Source organism: Oncorhynchus gorbuscha, linkage group LG24, assembly GCF_021184085.1.
Source record: "Oncorhynchus gorbuscha isolate QuinsamMale2020 ecotype Even-year linkage group LG24, OgorEven_v1.0, whole genome shotgun sequence".
Lineage (NCBI taxonomy): Eukaryota > Metazoa > Chordata > Actinopteri > Salmoniformes > Salmonidae > Oncorhynchus > Oncorhynchus gorbuscha.
In genome coordinates this window covers 41241678-41261389 of record NC_060196.1, presented here as the reverse complement: position 1 = coordinate 41261389, position 19712 = coordinate 41241678, and the positions used below count along the sequence as shown (strand labels likewise).

Genomic DNA, 19712 nt, shown 5'->3' with positions numbered 1-19712 from the left:
ATGCGTGTGATGGTGCCCAGGTTACGTCGGACCTGAAACAGGCGTGTGGGGGCCGCAGGTGCCTGGCCTCCGATGCGTGAGGTACCACTCTTATACACGATGAGGGGTTTGGCTTTGAACAAACTCAGGAGATGGGCAGGCTCTTTTCCTTGGGATACTCTCACCTAGGAAACCAAAAGAGAGTATTAACGCATATCAAATTTGGTACAGGAGCTCATGGATAGCAAAGCCATAGCTGGAGGGCCAGGTAGAAAACTATGCTGTAGACAACCACTAGGGGGCACTATAACACGGAAAACACAGTGGAAGATTCTCATTTGGGCAAAATACGGTTATCTATCCTCTGTGAACCAGAAAGCGATAAGCTGCCGAGTGGTCGAGGAAAGTGTCAATTCGTTAGTAGGCGAACAAAGGAGTCTGCTCCCTCTTCGATGGCCTCCTTCGGCAGCGGATGCACAAGAGTGTCCTCGTGGCAGGTAGCGCAGAAGGGTTTTATAATCCGCCACACCCACTTTGAATCAGATGTTTTTTTCGAAGGAGAAAAACATCTACACATTTAAAAACTATACTCTACTTATCTATAAACTGTCTGCCACAACTAGCTCCATTTGTTGTCATCACTTTACACATTTATTTGGGTATTCCACCCCTGTAAACGCATTTTGAGAGTTTGGGACTATAAGATTGTATCTGCATTTTTGTCTAAATGTAATTATTGACATAGCCTTGTCTATTCAATGTTCTCTACCTATATAGTTCTCTAAATACCCCAAATCATGTTGTTAATTTCAAAAGAATACAAGATAAACATCGCGGACACCATTCAAACCATTGAGGGATCAGAACTTTAATTATCTTAGAATCATCTTTTTCCACATTGAACCTTTTAGCCCCAAGCTCTCGATTTGCATGATGAGGCACGAGTGGAGAAGGAGATTCTCATTTCATACAAGCGCATTTGTTTCCACGTTTCCTCTCCTTGATTACCTTTGACCTTTAAAAAAAGAAAAAGATGAGGAGAGGATGGAGGAGTTAGTAAAACCAATTGAGAATCTCCCAGCGGCACCCTGAGCTAACAGTTTATCATAAAACATTGAATCAGATAATGAGATACTAACTTCACAACCAGAGAAAAGATTTCATCATGCCCTGTAGGCATGGAGTAAACCCTGATGAAACAATCAAATTAGGGAACTATGGGCTGGAGAGAAAAACCTCTAGTATCACACTTTACAGCTCTAAAAAAAAGTTTAAAACGTTCTACAGCTTTTACACATTTCCACTGAGCAGTAGTGTGTGTGTCTTTCGGAGGGGTTGGGATAAAGCACATCCACTGGACGTCTGTGGACATTGGACAATAAGAGATCCTCAACTTAATTTAGCTTAGACTTACCTGAACTGCATTCCCACCCAGAGAGCGATCGAGCTCCACAGTTAGGAAGGCAGAAGCTGTGAGCTCATCTAGAGTGCTGCTAGCCCCCTGCCTGCCACAGGAAGTATAGGGATCAATCAATTCATTCATCAATCAATCCATCCAACCAATCGACCAATCAATCTAATTGAATATATAAGTACAGGTCTACCAGACTCACCAGGTGTAGATGATCTGTCCTCTCTTATATGTATAGAGGATGATGTAACAGTCTCCTCCATAGAACTGACCATACGTCTTTGGGTCAACTGGGACTCGACCACTGCTCTCCACTCTGCAGATCTGGAACATGAAACATGCATCTGGCTGGCTATTCTACTATCATAAAACACGTGACTGATTTTTAGATTAGCACATTTCCTTATTCACTGCTCGTAATGCTTGCGTAATGAGGAACCTTGTCCGATACCCGAAGGCCTGTGTTAGCTCCCTGATCTATTGCTTAGACCTTAGCTCAGCAGGCTAATAGTCTTGTGGCAGTAACACATGGTTCTGTACCTGAGTGTCTCCTGTGCCGTCGTCCACCATGTTATAATGGGCTGCCATGCCCTGGGACTCATGGAGTTTGGAGGCATCGAACTTCACCTGACGTATCTTTGCGATCCTCTCGGTCACAAAGACCTTCCCAAACCCTTCGCTCTGGTTTTTATCCTTCCAGCCCTGGAAGAAATGCCTGAAGATGGGAGTCTCTCCACCCTCTGGAAGTACCTGGATCTGGAGATAGAGGAGTTGTTTCTATGAATGTCAGAGTTGGGGGATCAACTCTTCTTCAGTCCTGATGAAGACGGCGCCGAAGAGGATGGCTGCCGTTTTACATGTTCCTAACCAATTGTGCTATTTTGTAATTTTTTGCCTTGTTTGTAACTTATTTTTTAAACTTATTTTGTACATAATGTTGCTGCCACCGTTTCTTATGACCGAAAATAACTTCTGGACATCAGAACAGCGATTACTCACCACAAACTAGTAGAATCTTTTTTCTTTAACGAGTCTGATGATAAGGATATACTGCTCTCCCGGGAACAGGCCCAGATCCCCATCATTTGCGTAAAGAAAAGAGGATGCAGATCTGGCTGCCTTCTGAGAATCAGTAAGCGAGCGAGTAAACTCTCACTGCCATCCATTCTACTTGCTAACATGCAATCTGTCACACTCTAATCTGTTTCACCTGTCTTTGTGATTGTCCCACCCCACTCCAGGTGTTTCCACCTTCCCCATTATCTCCTGTGTATTTATTCTGGTGTTCTCTGTTTGTCTGTTGCCAGTTCGTCTTGTTTGTCAAGTCAACCAGCGGTTTTGTATCAGCTCCTGCTTTTGCCCAGTCTGTCTTTTCTCGTCCTCCTGTTTTTGACCGTTGTCTGTTCTGACCCTGAGCCCGCCCGCCTGACCACTCTGCCTGCCCCTGAGCCTGAGCCTGAGCCTGAGCCTGAGCCTGAGCCTGAGCCTGAGCCTGAGCCTGAGCCTGAGCCTGAGCCTGAGCCTGAGCCTGAGCCTGCTTGCCATCCTGTACCTTTGCCCGTCTCTGGATTACCGACCTCTGCCTGACCTGACCTGACCTGGGCCTGAGCCTGAGCCTGAGCCTGAGCCTGAGCCTGAGCCTGAGCCTGAGCCTGAGCCTGAGCCTGAGCCTGAGCCTGAGCCTGAGCCTGAGCCTGCTTGCCATCCTGTACCTTTGCCCGTCTCTTGATTACCGACCTCTGCCTGACCTGACCTGACCTGGGCCTGAGCCTGAGCCTGAGCCTGAGCCTGAGCCTGAGCCTGAGCCTGAGCCTGAGCCTGAACCTGAGCCTGAGCCTGCCTGCCATCCTGTACCTTTGCCCCTGTTGCTGTAATCAACATTGTTACTTTGACACGGTCTGCATCTGGGTCTTACCTGATCCTGATACAATCATTGGAAAATAAAATTGATGACCTACGATTACGATTATCCTACCAATGGGACATTAAGAAATGTAATATCTTATGTTTCACCAAGTCATGCCTGAATGTCAACATGGATAATATGGAGCCTGCTGAACAGAGAAGCTAGGTTTGGTAAGACGAGGGGTGGGGGTGTGTGTCTTTTTGTCAATAACAGCTGGTGCACGATGTCTAATATTAAAGAAGTCTCGAGGTATTGCTCGCTTGAGGTAGAGTACCTTAAACTGTAGACCACACTATCCACCAAAATAATTCTCATCTATATTATTTGCAGCTGTCTATTTGCCACCACAGAAGAAGCTGGCACTAACACCGCACTCAAACAACTCCATAAGGCTATAAGCAAACAAGAAAATAATCACCCAGAAGCGACGCTCCTAGTGACCAGGGACTTTAATGCAGGAAAACTTAAATCAGTTTTACTAAATATTTACCAGCATGTCACATGTGTAACCAGAGGGGAAAAAACTCTAGACCACCTTTACTCCACACACAGAGATGCATACAAAGCTCTACCCCGCCCTCCATTTGGCAAATCTGACCATAATTCTATCCTCCTGATTCCTGCTTACAAGCAAAAACTATAGCAGGAAGTACCAGTGACTCGCTCTATACGGAAGTGGTCAGATGACGCGGATGCTACGCTACAAGATTGTTTTGCTAACCCAGACTGGAATATGTTCCGGGATTCATCCAATGGCATTGAGGAGTACACAACCTCAGTCATCGGCTTCATCAATAACTGCATTGACGACGTCATCCCCACAGTGACTATACGTACATATTCCAACAAGAAGCCATGGATTACAGGCAACATCGAGCTAAAGGCTAAAGCTGGCGCTTTCAAGTAGCGTGACACTAATCCCTTTATGCCCTCAGACGAACCATCAAACAAGCAAAGCGTCAATACATGATTAAGATTGAATCCTACTACACCGGCTTTGACTCTCATCGGATGTGGCAGAGCTTGAAAACAATTATGGACTGCAAAGGGAAACACAGACGTGAGCTGCCCAGTGACGCAAGCCTACCAGACGAGATAAATGCTTTTATGCTCGCTTCGAGGCAAGCAACACTGAAGCATGATCGAGAGCACCAGCTGTTCTGGATGTCTGTGTGATAATGCTCTCGGTAGCCGATGTGAGCAAGACCTTTAAACAGGTCAAAATTCACAACGCCGCAGGGTCAGATGGATTACCAGGACGTGTACTCAAAGCATGCGTGGACCAACTGGCAAGTGTCTTCACTGACATTTTCAACCTCTGACTGAGTCTGTAATACCTACATGTTTCAAGTAGACCAACATAGTTCCTGTGCCCAAGGAAGCGACGGTAACCTGCCTAAATGATTACCGCCCCTTGGCACTCACGTCGGTAGCCATGAAGTGCTTTGAAAGGCTGGTCATGGCTCACATCAACAGCATCCTCCTGGATACCCTAGACCCATTCCAATTCGCATAACGCCCCAACAGATCCACAGATGACGCAATCTCACTCGCACTCCACATTGCCCTTTCCCACCTGGACAAAAGGAACACCTTACTACAGCTCAGCGTTCAACACCATAGTGCCCACAAAGCTCATCACTAAGCTAAGGACCCAGGGACTAAACACCTCCCTTTGCAACTGGATCTTGGTCTTCCTGACGGGCCGCCCCCAGGTGGTTAGGGTAGACAACAACACGTCTGCCATGCTGGTCCTCAACCCTGGGGCCCCTCAGGGGTGTGTACTTAGTCCTTTCCTGTACTCCCTGGTCACCCATGACTGCGTGGCCAAACACGACTCCAACATCATCATTAAGTTTGCTGTTGACACAACAACGGTAGGCCTGATCACCGATAACAATGAGACAGCCTATAGGGAGGAGGTCTGAGAACTGGCAGTGTGGTCAGAGAACTGCCCCACCCCCATTTGTTTTGTACACTGCTGCTACTCGCTGTTTATTATCTATGCATAGCCAATTCACCTCTACCTACATGTACAAATTATTATTTATTATTTGATAAATATTTTCTTAACTCTTCTTGAACTGCACTGTTGGTTAAGGGCTTGTATGTAAGCATTTCACAGTAAGGTCTAGACTTGTTGAAATCGGTGCATGTGACAAATGAAGTTTGATTTGATCAGTTTAGCAGGTCATGAACTGACATAGACTGATATTTGAGTCACGAGTTGATCCAATCAAAAGATCCAACCAAAGCAATTATGACTGACGCTATATGGATGATAATGAGCATGAACCTGTGTGTTAGCTGGGTAGCCCATCTGCTTGATGAAGCCCTCAGCAGTCTTCATGGCAGTCTTCCTCTCGCTGGGGTTGGCGTTACGGCCTTTATGGGTGATGATGGAAGATTCATGCAGAAGAAGAGGTACAAAAAAGATGGGAGGTACTAAAGGATGAGGGGATGAATTTAGATGGCCAATATAAGCATGTGTAGCAGTTTAAATAAGTACCTTTCCAGACAAAGATCATCTTGCTCTTCTCGTGGTCCAGGATGAAGCACTCGTCAGACAGCAGATGGCTCTGAGAGAACGGGTTCTCCTCTGAGACCAGGGTCACCTGCATTTCTCCGGACGCATCAGATACCTGAAAGGAACAACAGCGAGATGAGTGTGTGTGTGTGTGTGTGTGTGTGAGTGTGTGTTAGAGTGTGTATAGACTATGTACCGTACCATGTAGAGTTTGGCCATCTTCCTGTTGGAGATATCTGCCACCATATCGTCATTGTCATCACCTTCTGGTAGATCTGGCTTGTTGCCAAGTACCTGTTAAAGTTGACCGGTAAAAACACAAAGACAAAAAAGACCAAGATAATCTTGACTTGTGTTAATGGAGATAGCAAAATGATAGTGTACAGAACTGGATTATTTAACTGTCATACAGTTAAGTGCCTGCAGTAATTCAAGATGAATGTCCATTCAAGAGTGCAAATTTTAGACTAGGGAATGAAAGTTCAATATTGTAAAAATACATATTGAATTAGCATCTGTCACCTCAGTTAACTCAGGCGGCTCGCTCCACTCTTCCACGACAACCAGCTTTGCTCGGCCATTCCTCTCATTGTCCCGGATACTGGCAGCCACCTGTGCTGCCTTCAGGCGCTCAAATTTGTTGCACTCTGAACCGCACCACTGGTAGATAACCTATAGACAGGTAACAGGTACGGTTCATTTGAAAGAAGGTTGTTGCTCACTTTCTAAAGTTCCAGGTGCATACAGGCGTTTAGCTTCGAGGGATAAATAACACTATGCTGGGGCAAGCAGATGACCCAGGTTCAAACCCAGTGGGTCACTGTTATGTGGCAATACATCCTGATTTCAGGCAATATTAAAATAAGAGAACAGTACAGCTTTTGGATTTAGTTTGGTAAACATTAGGACACCTTGTATATCAAATCATCTGATACATAAACCCACCTCAAGTCAACATACCGTAGGCCTACATATTTAAGAAGAACTCAAGCCGAACAGTTAATATTTGACTTTCAACAGAATTTGAAGTTTGACTGGACAATGTGTCTGTTTTCTCAGGAAGGTGACAGTCAAACAAATGAACTGTTGTTACAGGGTGACTGAGTGCACTACCATCTGTGCCATACAAGTGGCAGAGGCAGTGATCCCAACATAGACACTATATCATTGATACATGTTCTATATCTATATGGTATACTCTCACATAAAGGGAGGCTAAAGTACAATCTACTGATCTGTCGATCCATCGATGAGTCAATTAGTCAATCAGTAGATCAATTAAACAATCAATCAAAACTTACTGCTCCAAGGTCCACGATGAAGCAGTCCCCTGTGTTGAAGCTGGACCAGTTGAGGGTGACCTCAGTTGCCCTGACGACGCGGCGACCTTTGATATGGAATAGTCTCAGAGCTGACAGGTCGTTGGTGACCACGTGATGGAACCCAGAGGCCACACCTCCAGCCTAAAATAGAACAGGATATGATAGACAAAATGGAGTAGATCAGGATAAAATGGAATAGATCAGGATAAAATGGAATAGATCAGGATAAAATGGAATAGATCAGGATAAAATGGAATAGATCAGGATAAAATGGAATAGATCAAGATAAAATGGAATAGATCAGGATAAAATGGAATACTTCATTGCTCCCAAGAGGGAATGTGTCTTGCTCAGTTTAAAAGCAATACAAGATGTAGATGTACATAGCATACATCACATACAAAACAATATACACAGTCACATAGTACCCAACACAAACATCCCTGAAACAACATATAAAAGGCAACGTCGGAGCCTATGAGCCTGTGAGGTTGTTCCCTCTAGTGATTGGGCAATATTAAGGGAAATCAAGAAAGGTTCAGAACCAAGAAAAACAAACAATGTGAGGATCAGGCATAACTGTTTTTCCTTTTCATCTGCACACCAGGTTCCTTTACCATCCCATGAGTCAGTGATGCTGCCCATGGTCAGGACCAAACAAAACATTACAACAAGTGTTTATTTAATAGCACACCTCCAGAGTATGATGCCCAGGGTCTGAAATGTGGCAAATGGAATGAATGTTCACTGCTAAAAATAAGGGTGCTTTTTGGTTCAATATAACACCATATCTTCTAGTAGTAAATAGCAGTAAGACAGATACAGGAACAAATATAATATTAGTGAAATAAACTGAAATAAAATGCATCAGTAAGACATTATTGTACTTTATATGTGATGCCTCCCTTGAAGTAGCGTGTGAAGGCGGTGGACTCGAACCCCTGCAGTTCTCGGTACTGGACAGGCTTCCCTCCTAGGAAATCATCCAGCTGAACGGTAAAGATGGCCGCCGCCGTGCTCTCGTCCTGGCTGCACTCCTTACCTAAGGAGAGAACATGAGTGGTACAGTACTTAAGTACAATGTGATAAATGTTAGCATGAAATGAGAGAGTATTCAAGTTTAGACAAAGGAACTTAAGCACAATGTTCATTCTTATGAGTCAAACTGCCTAGCTGATGTTATCACTGTGATGTTCGTAGTATGCTTTATTTTCACACTGTGTGGCATGGGCCTGTTTGTTCACATCTTTTTTGTCACCCTTGCAGATAGATAGCTTGGGAATAATAATCACACTGGTGATGCGGTTTTCATATTTTCACTCTCAAACAGAATCTAACAGCCTTGCGTGTTACCATTGTACATTTCTGGGTAACTGCTGCTGCTGCACAACACAACAGTGGTTTAACACCTATCTCAAGGCCTTCAGACTGTTAAACAGCCATCCCCAACACAGAGCTGCTGCTGCCTGGGTACAGACTTGAAATCATTGGCCACTTGAATAAATGGATCACTAGTCACTTTCATAATGCCACTTCAATAATGTTTACATATCTTGCATTAGTCATCTCATATGTTTATATTATATTTTATACCGTCTATTGCATCTTTCCTATGCCGCTCTGTCATTGCTCATCCATATATTTATATGTATATGTTTTTATTAGGTAGTTGTTGTGGAATTGTGAGAATACAGTGTTAGATATTGCTGCACTGTCGGAAATAAAGGCACAAGCAATAACATCTGCTAACCAAGTGCATGTGACCAATGCAATTGGATTTGATTTGAGGAGCTGGAACCCTGTCAGTGGTACCTTGTAGGCCTGATGAGGTAGGTAAACAGTCCAAGTCATGCCTACTATTTTGGTGTGACTAACATAGTTAATAATATAATATAATAATAATATAATAATAATATATGCCATTTAGACATTAGCTAGCAGCATTAGCTAGCAGTCTATGACATGTTGCCATTCTAATTTAGTGAGTGATTGAATGAAGGAACTGAGGGAAGAAAGCATAGTGTGAAATAAATCCTTTGGGGGTCCATTAGCGTGTTTAGTGGTTAATGATTAATGATGGGGGGGGGGGGAGGAGAGGAAAGAGGAAGGGTGGAAGAGAGAGAAGGTGGGAGAAAGAGAGAGAGGGTGTGGGAGAGAGAGAGACATAAAAATATATGATTATGTGTCAAGGAAGGAAGCTGGAGTTACAGATCAGTAGCCTTGACTTGCATGGTTCAGTCGTCCCACCACAAAACTAACAGTACTTTCAGGTACAATGGGTGTACTCTGAGGCAGCTGACCAGAGAAGTTACTCAAAGGTTAATGAAAAGGCGTGATCGTTTTCCCAGATTAGGTGTGGAACGAGGACTGATATAGTTTACGACCACTGCTGAGAATGACCGTATCTTATCCAGGAAGATTCATGATCGTCAATCACCCCACCCAGATAGTCACTTTCATTTTTTACTTCAGGCAACAAAAAAAACTGTATTCAGCTCAGCTGATGACAAGATCGGCTGACTTGCTTCTGCTTTACTTCTCTGTTCACTAAGACAACAGCACCTGAAGACCTCACAGTTGTGAAACGTTACGAAACGTCACTCACACACAGGGATGGAAATTAAGCTAGCCCATTAACTCATTGCCAGTACTTTTCAGACAGGGCTAGTACAAAATGTGCCCAACAAGCTACCCGGCTATTGACATTTTGTCTTTTCAAACATCGCCTGGCATTTAGACCTGGGCTCTGACAAAGGCCTTGAGGCCTATACGTAAGACTGGCTGTCCAGTGCCCCAAATCCTTCTGTTCCATCCCTGCTCACACATGATCATCCACAAAGAGCAGAGGCATTCTACTGTTAGGTTGACATGGGGTCTTTCAGGGGAGGTGCAGGCCAACAATGCCAAATAATAGTGATTATTTAATCCATTTCTCAACTATCTTTTTTGTGTGTTTTTTTTTGTTTTGAATTTTTCTCCCAAATTTCGTGGTATCCAAATGTTTAGTAGCTACTTTCTTGTCTCATCGCTACAACTTCCGTACGGGCTCGGGTGAGACGGTTGAAAGTCATGTTTCCTCTGATACACGACCCAACCAAGCCGCACTGCTTCTTAACACAGCGCCATCCAACCCGGAAGCCAGCCGCACCAATGTGTCGGAGGAAACACCGTGCACCTGGCAACCTTGGTTGGCGCACACTGCGCCCGGCCCGCCACAGGAGTCGCTGGTGCGCGATGAAACAAGGATTTCCCTACCGGCCAAACCCTCTCTAACCCAGGCGACACTAGGCCAATTGTGCGTCGCCCCATGGACCTCCCGGTCGCAGCCGGTTACGACTCAACTATCTTTCTCAACATTATCAGCATCTCATATCTGCATTTGTGGTGTCAAGCCAAACCATCTACCTTGTTCTGTCTTGTAATTTACAGCCTGTTCTTCTCTTATGTGAATATATCTACTCAGATATGATCCTATGATGAAGGGAATGTGTTATAACACTGTTGGTATATTATGTCCTTTGATGCGAAGTTATTTTAGCTATTGCCAATGTATTTATTAATGTTAATGAGAAGGTTCTGAGAATATTATGCCATGGATTCCAGCCTGTAGATATAAAACGTGAATGTCTATGACGCTCTCCCCACATGTATTCACGTTGATCTCCAAGGATCCATAACCCTCCGTCAGTAAACAAATCATCCAGCGTGTGACATGTTGTGTGGAAGAGCCTGAGGAAACACACTCGCTCATTCACTCCGACTCACCCAGCCAGAAGTGCAGGTCGTAGAAGCAGCTATCCCGCTGTTTGACGGTGTGGAGGACCACGTACGCGTCCCCAACATAGAAGCTCCCGTGCAGGTTCTCAGGCACAGGGACCAGCTCAATCTTCTCTATCCTCCATATCTGGAGACCGGCTGCCCTGCCTGCCTTGTCAAACTCCCTGTGGTAGAGCACCATGGTTCTTCTGGTTGTCTGGTGGCAGACAGGCGACGGCTGGATGTGGATCCCTGGTGTGGTGAGAAGAGTATGAGGTGAGAGCGAGGCACAGACTGCTGCTCTGTTCTCTGTCTGGTCCAGGGGAGGAGTGAGTCAATAGCAGCAGTGTGCAGGGCTCTAAGGCTGAGGTTGAGAGGAGGTGGGTGTGTCTTAGAAGCGGCCAAAGTACACACACAATTCGTGCGCAAACACATTTTTTTGTGCGCACACACACACACACACACACACACACACACACACACACACACACACACACACACACACACACACACACACACACACACACACACACACACACACACACACACACACACACACACACACACACACACACACACACACACACACACACACACACACACACACACACACACACACACACACCTTTTCTTTACACCTACATATTACTGTCTCTATCCATGCTCAATATTTCCAATATGCCCTTGGAAAAGCGCTCAGAGTAAAGGTTCTGCTATAATAACTTTATTACATCATAATATTAGGCTTCAAATAGCTTGCATTCAGATCAGGTCAACAGAGATGTTTATCTTGTAGTTTCCACAGAGCTCAGCAGATCAAATCAAATTATATTTATCACATGCGCCGAATACAACATGTGTAGACCTTACCTCGAAATGCTTACTTACAAACCCTTAACCAACAATGCAGTTTAAAAAATAGATGTAAGTAAATATTTACTAAATAAACGAAGTAAAACATTTCATAAAAAGTAACACAATAAAATGACGTAACAATAACGAGGCCTTATAGACAGGGGGTACCGGTACAGAGTCAATGTGCGGGGGTTCAGGTTAGTCGAGGTCATGCTACCTGCTGGTTTGGACTCTCTCTCTACCACACCTGCTGTCTCTAACTCTGAATGATCGACTATGAAATCAAACTGACATTTACTCCTGAGTTGCTGACCTGTTGCACCCTCTACAACCAATTTGATTATTATTATCTGACCCTGCCGGTCATCTATGAACGTTTTAACTTCTTGGCCATGTTCTGTTATAATCTCCAGCCGGCACAGCCAGAAGAGGACTGACCACCTCTCAGAGCCCGGTTCCTCTCTAGGTTGCTTCCTAGTTTCTGGCCTTTCTAGGGAGTTTTTCCTAGCCACCGTGCTGCTACATCTGCATTGCTTGCTGTTTGGGGTTTTAGGCTGGGTACCGGTACAGCACTTTGTGACATCAGCTGCCGTAAAAAGGGCTTTAAAATACATTTGATTGATTGACACTTGTAAGCAGGGGTAAAGTGACAATGCATAGATAAATAACAGCGAGTTGCAGCAGTGTAAAAACAATGGGGGGGGGGGGGGGGGGTCAAGGTCAAGGTAAATAGTCCAGGTGGTCATTTGATTCATTGTTCAGAAGTTGGAGGTAGAAGCTGTTAAGAAGCCTTTTGGACCTAGACTTGGCGCTTTGGTACCGCTTGCCGCAGGGTAGCAGAGAGAACAGTCTATGACGTGGGTGACTGGACTCTTTGACCATTTTTGGGGACTTCCTCGGATGCCGCCTAGTATATAGATCCTGGATGGCAGGAAGCTTGGCCCTAGTGATATATTGGGCCATACGCATTACCCTCTGTAGCGCCTTACGGTCGGATGCCGAGCAGTTGCCATACCCGGCGGGGATGCAACCGGTCAGGATGCTCTCGATGGTGCAGCTGTAGAACTTTTTTAGGATCTGGGGATCCATTCCAAATCATTTCAGTCTCCCCCGATGGAAAAGGTTTTGTCGTGCCCTCTTCCTGACTGTTTTGGTGTGTTTGGACCATGATATCAGTGTGTGGTTATTTGTCTCTGCACTTATAAACACAAAGAACCGGAAAAAAACCCCATAATTGCATCCGTTCAGAACTGATCTCTACTCTGGTTTAAAGAAATATTACCATTTGACCAAGAAACTAAATATAAACCAGACATTACAGAATGGTTCCCTTTCAAGTTCCCTATTTCTTGTTTCGAATTAGACTGGTCTCTAAAGGTTATGGTTTAGGGGAGAGCCCTAGTTCAAGTTTTTTGCGATGGTATTCAAAACTTGTAGATTTACCAGCCGTACCTGCTCAATTCCAACACATTGCACAGCTTGGGGCCAAATCTTTGGAAAATGTCAAGCATTTTCCTCATAAGTCTTGAAATGCATTGACAGTCTGTAGTACAACTACTTACTACTAAATATTACATAAGTGTTTTTTTTACAAGACCAATCTGCTAATGTTGTGCAACTAATCTGTTTTGAGTACTGTAGAGTTTTAACCCCCTCAAAAATAAGATTATTTTAAAGTTGGTGACCAGTTTCCACTTAGTGTCAGTTAATGTGAGCAATGGAAGAGGAGGAACCAGACCAGTGATGGAGGATTTATAATGGTGATTCCTCACGAAACCAGGACAAAATAAGACCATGATTCGGGACTTTCACAACATTTAATAAATAGAATGTTCCTTTGGAGGATGTATTGTTGACATATATTTGACATTTGTATCAAAGAACATAATTTAGAAATAATCAAAGTTGGCATATTTATGACATTTTTGGACTTACCCAGGACTCCATAATATTTCATACGTAGGTGCTACGAAGCAAAAACTGGAGTCAAATGAAGTTTTACCACTTGTTCTGAAATATGAGTGCTATTTTGAGTTCAATAACAATTTCCATACATTCATTTTTTAATATAATTTTTTGGGATTTGGGTAATTTTTCAATATAATGCTGAAAATAATATAGTCTATGGGCATATGAAAGATAGACAGGGAAAATAGGTGATCTATGTCAGAAATGAAATGGAGCAAAACAGTGCTGTTGCTTAGCACTGTAAACATATCAAAACACAGTGTCATGTGATATCCTGTTTTTGGTGTGGATCTGATATTAAAGTACAAGCAATGGGTGTCAATTCCCTTGTTACTTTATCTGCAATATACACCCACACTTCATCGTCACTTAAAGTGACTATGTTCAGCTTTACATTGGCTGTGTTATTTTCTCATAGTATTTTCTATACAATGGTGAGGTAGGCAAAATATTTTATGGTAAGAAAGGGCATTTAGGGGAAGTTTACAGGCAGTGGTACTCTGAAATGAGTGCAGTAAAAGTGTGTGTGTGTATTAGATTCAAAGACAGGCTGTGACCTCTCCACCAGTAAGTGATTGCATGCAGTTAAGCAAACAAGTTCTGTCATGTGTCATCTATTACAAGTTTATTACATGGCTCATAATTAAATCAAACGTTTACTGGAATTCAATTCAACAACTTCTAGTTGACACTGTTTCAAAGTTAAAAGGTACCACCTGCTGGGAATTGAATCTTTGAGAGGTTTAATTCATTATTTCGTAAAGAACAGCTATGATGTCATAAATACCAGATAAATTCCTGTTCATCTTATAGAATATTAGCTCAAAAGTATTGTGGAGCTCCTACACCTAAATAAAAACACTAACAACACCCAAAATGAGTACCGGAACCTATTTCATTCCAAGTCAAGCACTGATAACAATACATAACGAGCTATGATGTAGCATTAACTGTATGATGTAATAGCCTACAGTATCAATGTATTAACTGACTCCCGTAGCAAACTGTCATAGCAGAAGCGCAGACAATATTTCAATCTGTCTGCCTCTAGACAGCAGTGTAGTCAATTTCATTAAGGCAATTTTTCACTGAGTGCTTTCTTCTGGGTCAGCATGTTACACAAGATGAATCGTCTGCTTGATTGGGCCAGATATTATGTCTTCATATTGGGTCTCCATGTGAACAGAAGTCTTGCCCTGTTCTGTTGTGTCCTTTGGGGCGCTTAGTCTTGAGAGGATAAGGCCTACACACATAGCCCTTAAAATCAGACAACTGCTTCAAACGACAGCCACAGTTCCAACAGCAGAAAACAAGTGCTGAAAAAAATATAGCACCTTGTCTTCCTTCCTCGTCTTGATATGTTATAGTCCGGTTTGTCATCATTGCTGCCATCATTGCTGTCATCAATCAAATGATATCAATCAATAACGTAAATCCACCAACTACATTTAATTTCCCAGAGACATGGAGATATCAAAATGACTAGTTAATCAACTAGCTAACAGTGTCACGGTATTCACACTTGCTAATCTATAATGAAGGTATTCTATTTCCTACTACTGATTATAGTGTAAACAAACACACATTACATTAGAATAAACAACAGCAGAGCATTGTCTTTATTCCAAATGTTTGTTGGTTATTTTCCCATAGTCACAGTCACTGTGTTGCAGTCAGTGAACAGGTAGAGGTCCAGTGTGAAGTCCTCCCTGTCAGCCAGTGGGTTGAGGCCCAGAGGCCATGTAATGTATCCCGGGCCTCCTGCTGCATCAGTCACTGGGCCTCCTGCTGCATCAGTCTCTGGGCCTCCCTCTTCATCGGCTCGCTCTCCGCACTCAGCACTAATGGCTGAATCTTGGCTCTGGCTCTGGGGAGGAGGCAGGCTCAGTAGAAATCTAGTCAGTGTCCCACAAAGGTCTGACCATATTGTCAGGTAAGGCAACATATTGTTCCTCCAAGTGGTTGCCTGAATTGGTGTAGTCTTCTGGCTGCATGGGCTCTGGGGTCAAATCAAATCAAATGTATTTATATAGCCCTTCGTACATCAGCTGATATCTCAAAGTGCTGTACAGAAACCCAGCCTAAAACCCCAAACAGCAAGCAATGCAGGTGTAGAAGCACGGTGGCTAGGAAAAACTCCCTAGAAAGGCCAAAACCTAGGAAGAAACCTAGAGAGGAACCAGGCTATGTAGGGTGGTCAGTCCTCTTCTGGCTGTGCTGGGTGGAGATTATAACAGAACATGGCCAAGATGTTCAAATGTTCATAAATGACCAGCATGGTCGAATAATAATAAGGCAGAACAGCAGCAGCACGGCCAGGTGGACAGGGGACAGCAAGGAGTCATCATGTCAGGTAGTCCTGGGGCATGGTCCTAGGGCTCAGGTCCTCTGAGAGAGAAAGAAAGAGAGAAAGAGAGAAAGAGAGAATTAGAGAAAGCACACTTAAATTCACACAGGACACCGAATAGGACAGGAGAAGTACTCCAGATATAACAAACTGACCCTAGCCCCCCGACACATAAACTACTGCAGCATAAATACTGGAGGCTGAGACAGGAGGGGTCAGGAGACACTGTGGCCCCTTCCGAGGATACCCCCGGACAGGGCCAAACAGGAAGGATATAACCCCACCCACTTTGCCAAAGCACAGCCCCCACACCACTAGAGGGATATATTCAACCACCAACGTACCATCCTGAGACAAGGCTGAGTATAGCCCACAAAGATCAACCCAAGGGGGGGCGCCAACCCAGACAGGATGACCACATCAGTGAATCAACCCACTCAGGTGACGCGCCCCTTCCAGGGACGGCATGAGAGAGCCCCAGTAAGCCAGTGACTCAGCCCCTGTAATAGGGTTAGAGGCAGAGAATCCCGGTGGAAAGAGGGGAACCGGCCAGGCAGAGACAACAAGGGCGGTTCGTTGCTCCAGAGCCTTTCCGTTCACCTTCCCACTCCTGGGCCAGAGTACACTCAATCATATGACCCACTGAAGAGATGAGTCTTCAGTAAAGACTTAAAGGTTGAGACCGAGTTTACGTCTCTGACATGGGTAGGCAGACCGTTCCATAAAAATGGAGCTCTATAGGAGAAAGCCCTGCCTCCAGCTGTTTGCTTAGAAATTCTAGGGACAATTAGGAGGCCTGCGTCTTGTGACCGTAGTGTACGTGTAGGTATGTACGGCAGATCCAAATCAGAGAGATAGGTAGGAGCAAGCCCATGTAATGCTTTGTAGGTTAGCAGTAAAACCTTGAAATCAGCCCTTGCTTTGACAGGAAGCCAGTGTAGAGAGTCTAGCACTGAAGTAATATGATACATTTTTTGGTTCTAGTCAGGATTCTAGCAGCCGTATTTAGCACTAACTGAAGTTTATTTAGTGCTTTAACCCGGGTAGACGGAAAGTAGAGCATTGCAGTAGTCTAACCTAGAAGTGACAAAAGCGTGGATTAATTTTTCTGCATCATTTTTGGACAGAAAGTTTCTGATTTTTGCAATGTTACGTAGATGGAAAAAAGCTGATCCCGGAATGGCTGTAGGTATTGGTGTAGTCGGCATCACCTGGCTGCTGGGGTTCTCGGGAGGCAGGATACTGGTCCTCAAAACGGCCAGCTGTATTGGTGTAGCCAGCATCACTGGGGTTGCCATGGGTGACTCAGTCGCTGTGGGTAGATGGTGTGAGCAGGTCTGGAGTCTCTCCATAGACTGGGCCGAGGTGAGGTTGCAGAGGGAGGATGGAGGGTACAGGTAAGGGAGGACGCGGCAGATGAGGGAACATGTTCATGAGAGTGGCATATTGTGAAAGGATCATGTTGCTCAAAGCGCCATCGGAGAAGTCTAGGTATCTTGGGACTGCTGAGGGCCCATCCGACACTTCTGAGAGCAGGTCCGCCTCGTCATTGCCCTCTGCTACTAGGTAGAATAAACACTCCAGTGGTCCATCAGTCTGTGTCTCTACCAGAGATGAGGATATGTCAGATTGCTGAAAGTATCCGTTGTCTTGGTTTAGTCGGTTAGCCTAGTTACAGCTCCTACTTTTCACTGTTGCTTTTTTCCCTTTTGATGCACTGCTTTTTCCCTTTACTCACTGCTGTCACCATTCGATTCATATGTTGCTCAGACTCACTGTCAGTGTCTGTTCGTCAGTGTCTCATCCACCACCTCCACTTCATCTTTCCTCAGCAGTTACATTATTCTCTTGTACTTGTCCAATTAAAGCTGCCATCTGGGTTCCTCTGTTTAGGTGCAGCATGCTTCTTCTTTCTCTTCTTCTTGGGTGGCTCAGAACACTCCGAACTCTGGCTCCAGTCAGAACTCCCGTGGCTCCAGTCAGAACTCCCGTGGCTCCAGTCAGAACTCTGGCTCCAGTCAGAACTCCTGTGGCTCCAGTCAGAACTCTGGCTCCAGTCAGAACTCCCGTGGCTCCAGTCAGAACTCTGCTCCAGTCAGAACTCCCATGGCTCCAGTCAGAACTCCAGTCAGAACTCTGGCTCCAGTCAGAACTCCCGTGGCTCCAGTCAGAACTCCCATGGCTCCAGTCAGAACTCCCGTGGCTCCAGTCAGAACTCTGGCTCCAGTCAGAACTCCCATGGCTCCAGTCAGAACTCCCGTGGCTCCAGTCAGAACTCTGGCTCCAGTCAGAACTCCCGTGGCTCCAGTCAGAACTCCCGTGGCTCCAGTCAGAACTCCCGTGGCTCCAGTCAGAACTCCCGTGGCTCCAGTCAGAACTCCCGTGGCTCCAGTCAGAAACTTCCTGATGCTGGCTTTTCTCAGGTGTTTCAACAGGGCTCATGGGAACAGTGCAGTGGTGGAAAAATTACCCAATTTTCATTCTAAAAGTAAAGATACCTTAAAAGAAAATAACTCAAGTAAAAGTAAAAATCACCCAGTAAAATATTACTTGAGTAAAAGCCTAAAAGTATTGGTTTGTTTTAAATGTACTTAAGTATCAAAAGTAAAAGTATAAATCATTTAAAATTCCTTATATTAAGCAAACCAGAAGACATGATATTCTTGTTTTTTAAATTTACGGATAACCAGGGGCACAGTTCAACACTCAGACATAATTTACAAACGAAGCATTTGTGTTTAATGAGTCTGCCAGATCAGAGGCAGTAGGGATGACCAGGGATGTTCTCTTGATAAGTGTGTGAATTAGACAATTTTCCTGTCCTGCTTAGCATTCAAAATGTAACTAGGACTTTTGGGTGTCAGGGAAAATGTAAAAAGTACATTATTTTCTATAGGAATGTAGTGGAGTAAAAGTTAAAGTTGTCAAAAACATAAACAGTACAGTACAGATACCCCCCCAAACTTCTTAAGTAGTAATTAAAAGTATTTTTACTTAAGTACTTTACACCACTGGAAATGTGCCCCCTTGTATCTCTGAAGTGGTCAAGGCCAGCTGGTGAGGTGGGGGACACAGGAAGACCATGCCAGGATGCCCATGGTGCTGCGTGGTACACCTGGTATACCCCGTTAGGGGCAGCATTGTTCACAAGTAATGAAACTGCTGGTACTGCATACACAAAATGCAAAAATAAACAAGTTATACATTATGTGTAATATTCAATACTATTCGCAGAGACATTCTTTTCATATTTGCTGGTGGTGAGGGGTGCCTAAGGGCCCAATGATACTGGGAATAGAACATAGGATATTGGAGCCAGCAACTCTTCGGCTGCAACTTCCTCCAGATTTCCCTGTCCGTCCTGGGACTCAAACTTTGGTTACTGGCCTGTTCCAGGATCAATTGATGCTTTTGCTCCATTGTCAAGTCAAACACCTTTGCGGCTACAACCATGTTAAGGCTCACCTGACAAGGCAGTAAGTATACAAGCTTGCATCAACATGTCATCAGTGATATCAACTTACCATTATTTTGCAGTAAGGCAAAAGAAAAATCACCTTCCAAATTGGCCTGAAAGTGCATGGATGCCAACATACCTTCAGCCACCTAAGGAAATTAAATAATGTGCCAAATGCCACCGA

At 44.3% G+C, this 19712-nt stretch overlaps 1 protein-coding gene across 1 annotated transcript in view; it reads right to left on the bottom strand.

The window, feature by feature from the left end:
* The window catches only part of LOC124013027 (adseverin-like), a 14456-nt gene extending 3231 nt beyond the window's left edge, over positions 1 to 11225 (bottom strand). Inside the window, exons 1-11 of the mRNA XM_046327135.1 lie at positions 10911 to 11225; positions 8033 to 8187; positions 7125 to 7286; positions 6346 to 6495; positions 6025 to 6117; positions 5806 to 5938; positions 5593 to 5681; positions 1931 to 2146; positions 1593 to 1714; positions 1394 to 1484; positions 1 to 164 (exon numbers count right to left, since the gene is read on the bottom strand). The exon at positions 1 to 164 is cut by the window's left edge and continues 7 nt beyond it. Of these exons, the coding sequence (XP_046183091.1) occupies positions 1 to 164; positions 1394 to 1484; positions 1593 to 1714; positions 1931 to 2146; positions 5593 to 5681; positions 5806 to 5938; positions 6025 to 6117; positions 6346 to 6495; positions 7125 to 7286; positions 8033 to 8187; positions 10911 to 11103 (1568 nt within the window). The 5' untranslated portion in view covers positions 11104 to 11225. The remainder of the gene's footprint in view (positions 165 to 1393; positions 1485 to 1592; positions 1715 to 1930; positions 2147 to 5592; positions 5682 to 5805; positions 5939 to 6024; positions 6118 to 6345; positions 6496 to 7124; positions 7287 to 8032; positions 8188 to 10910) is intronic.
* Positions 11226 to 19712: the final 8487 nt, after the last annotated feature.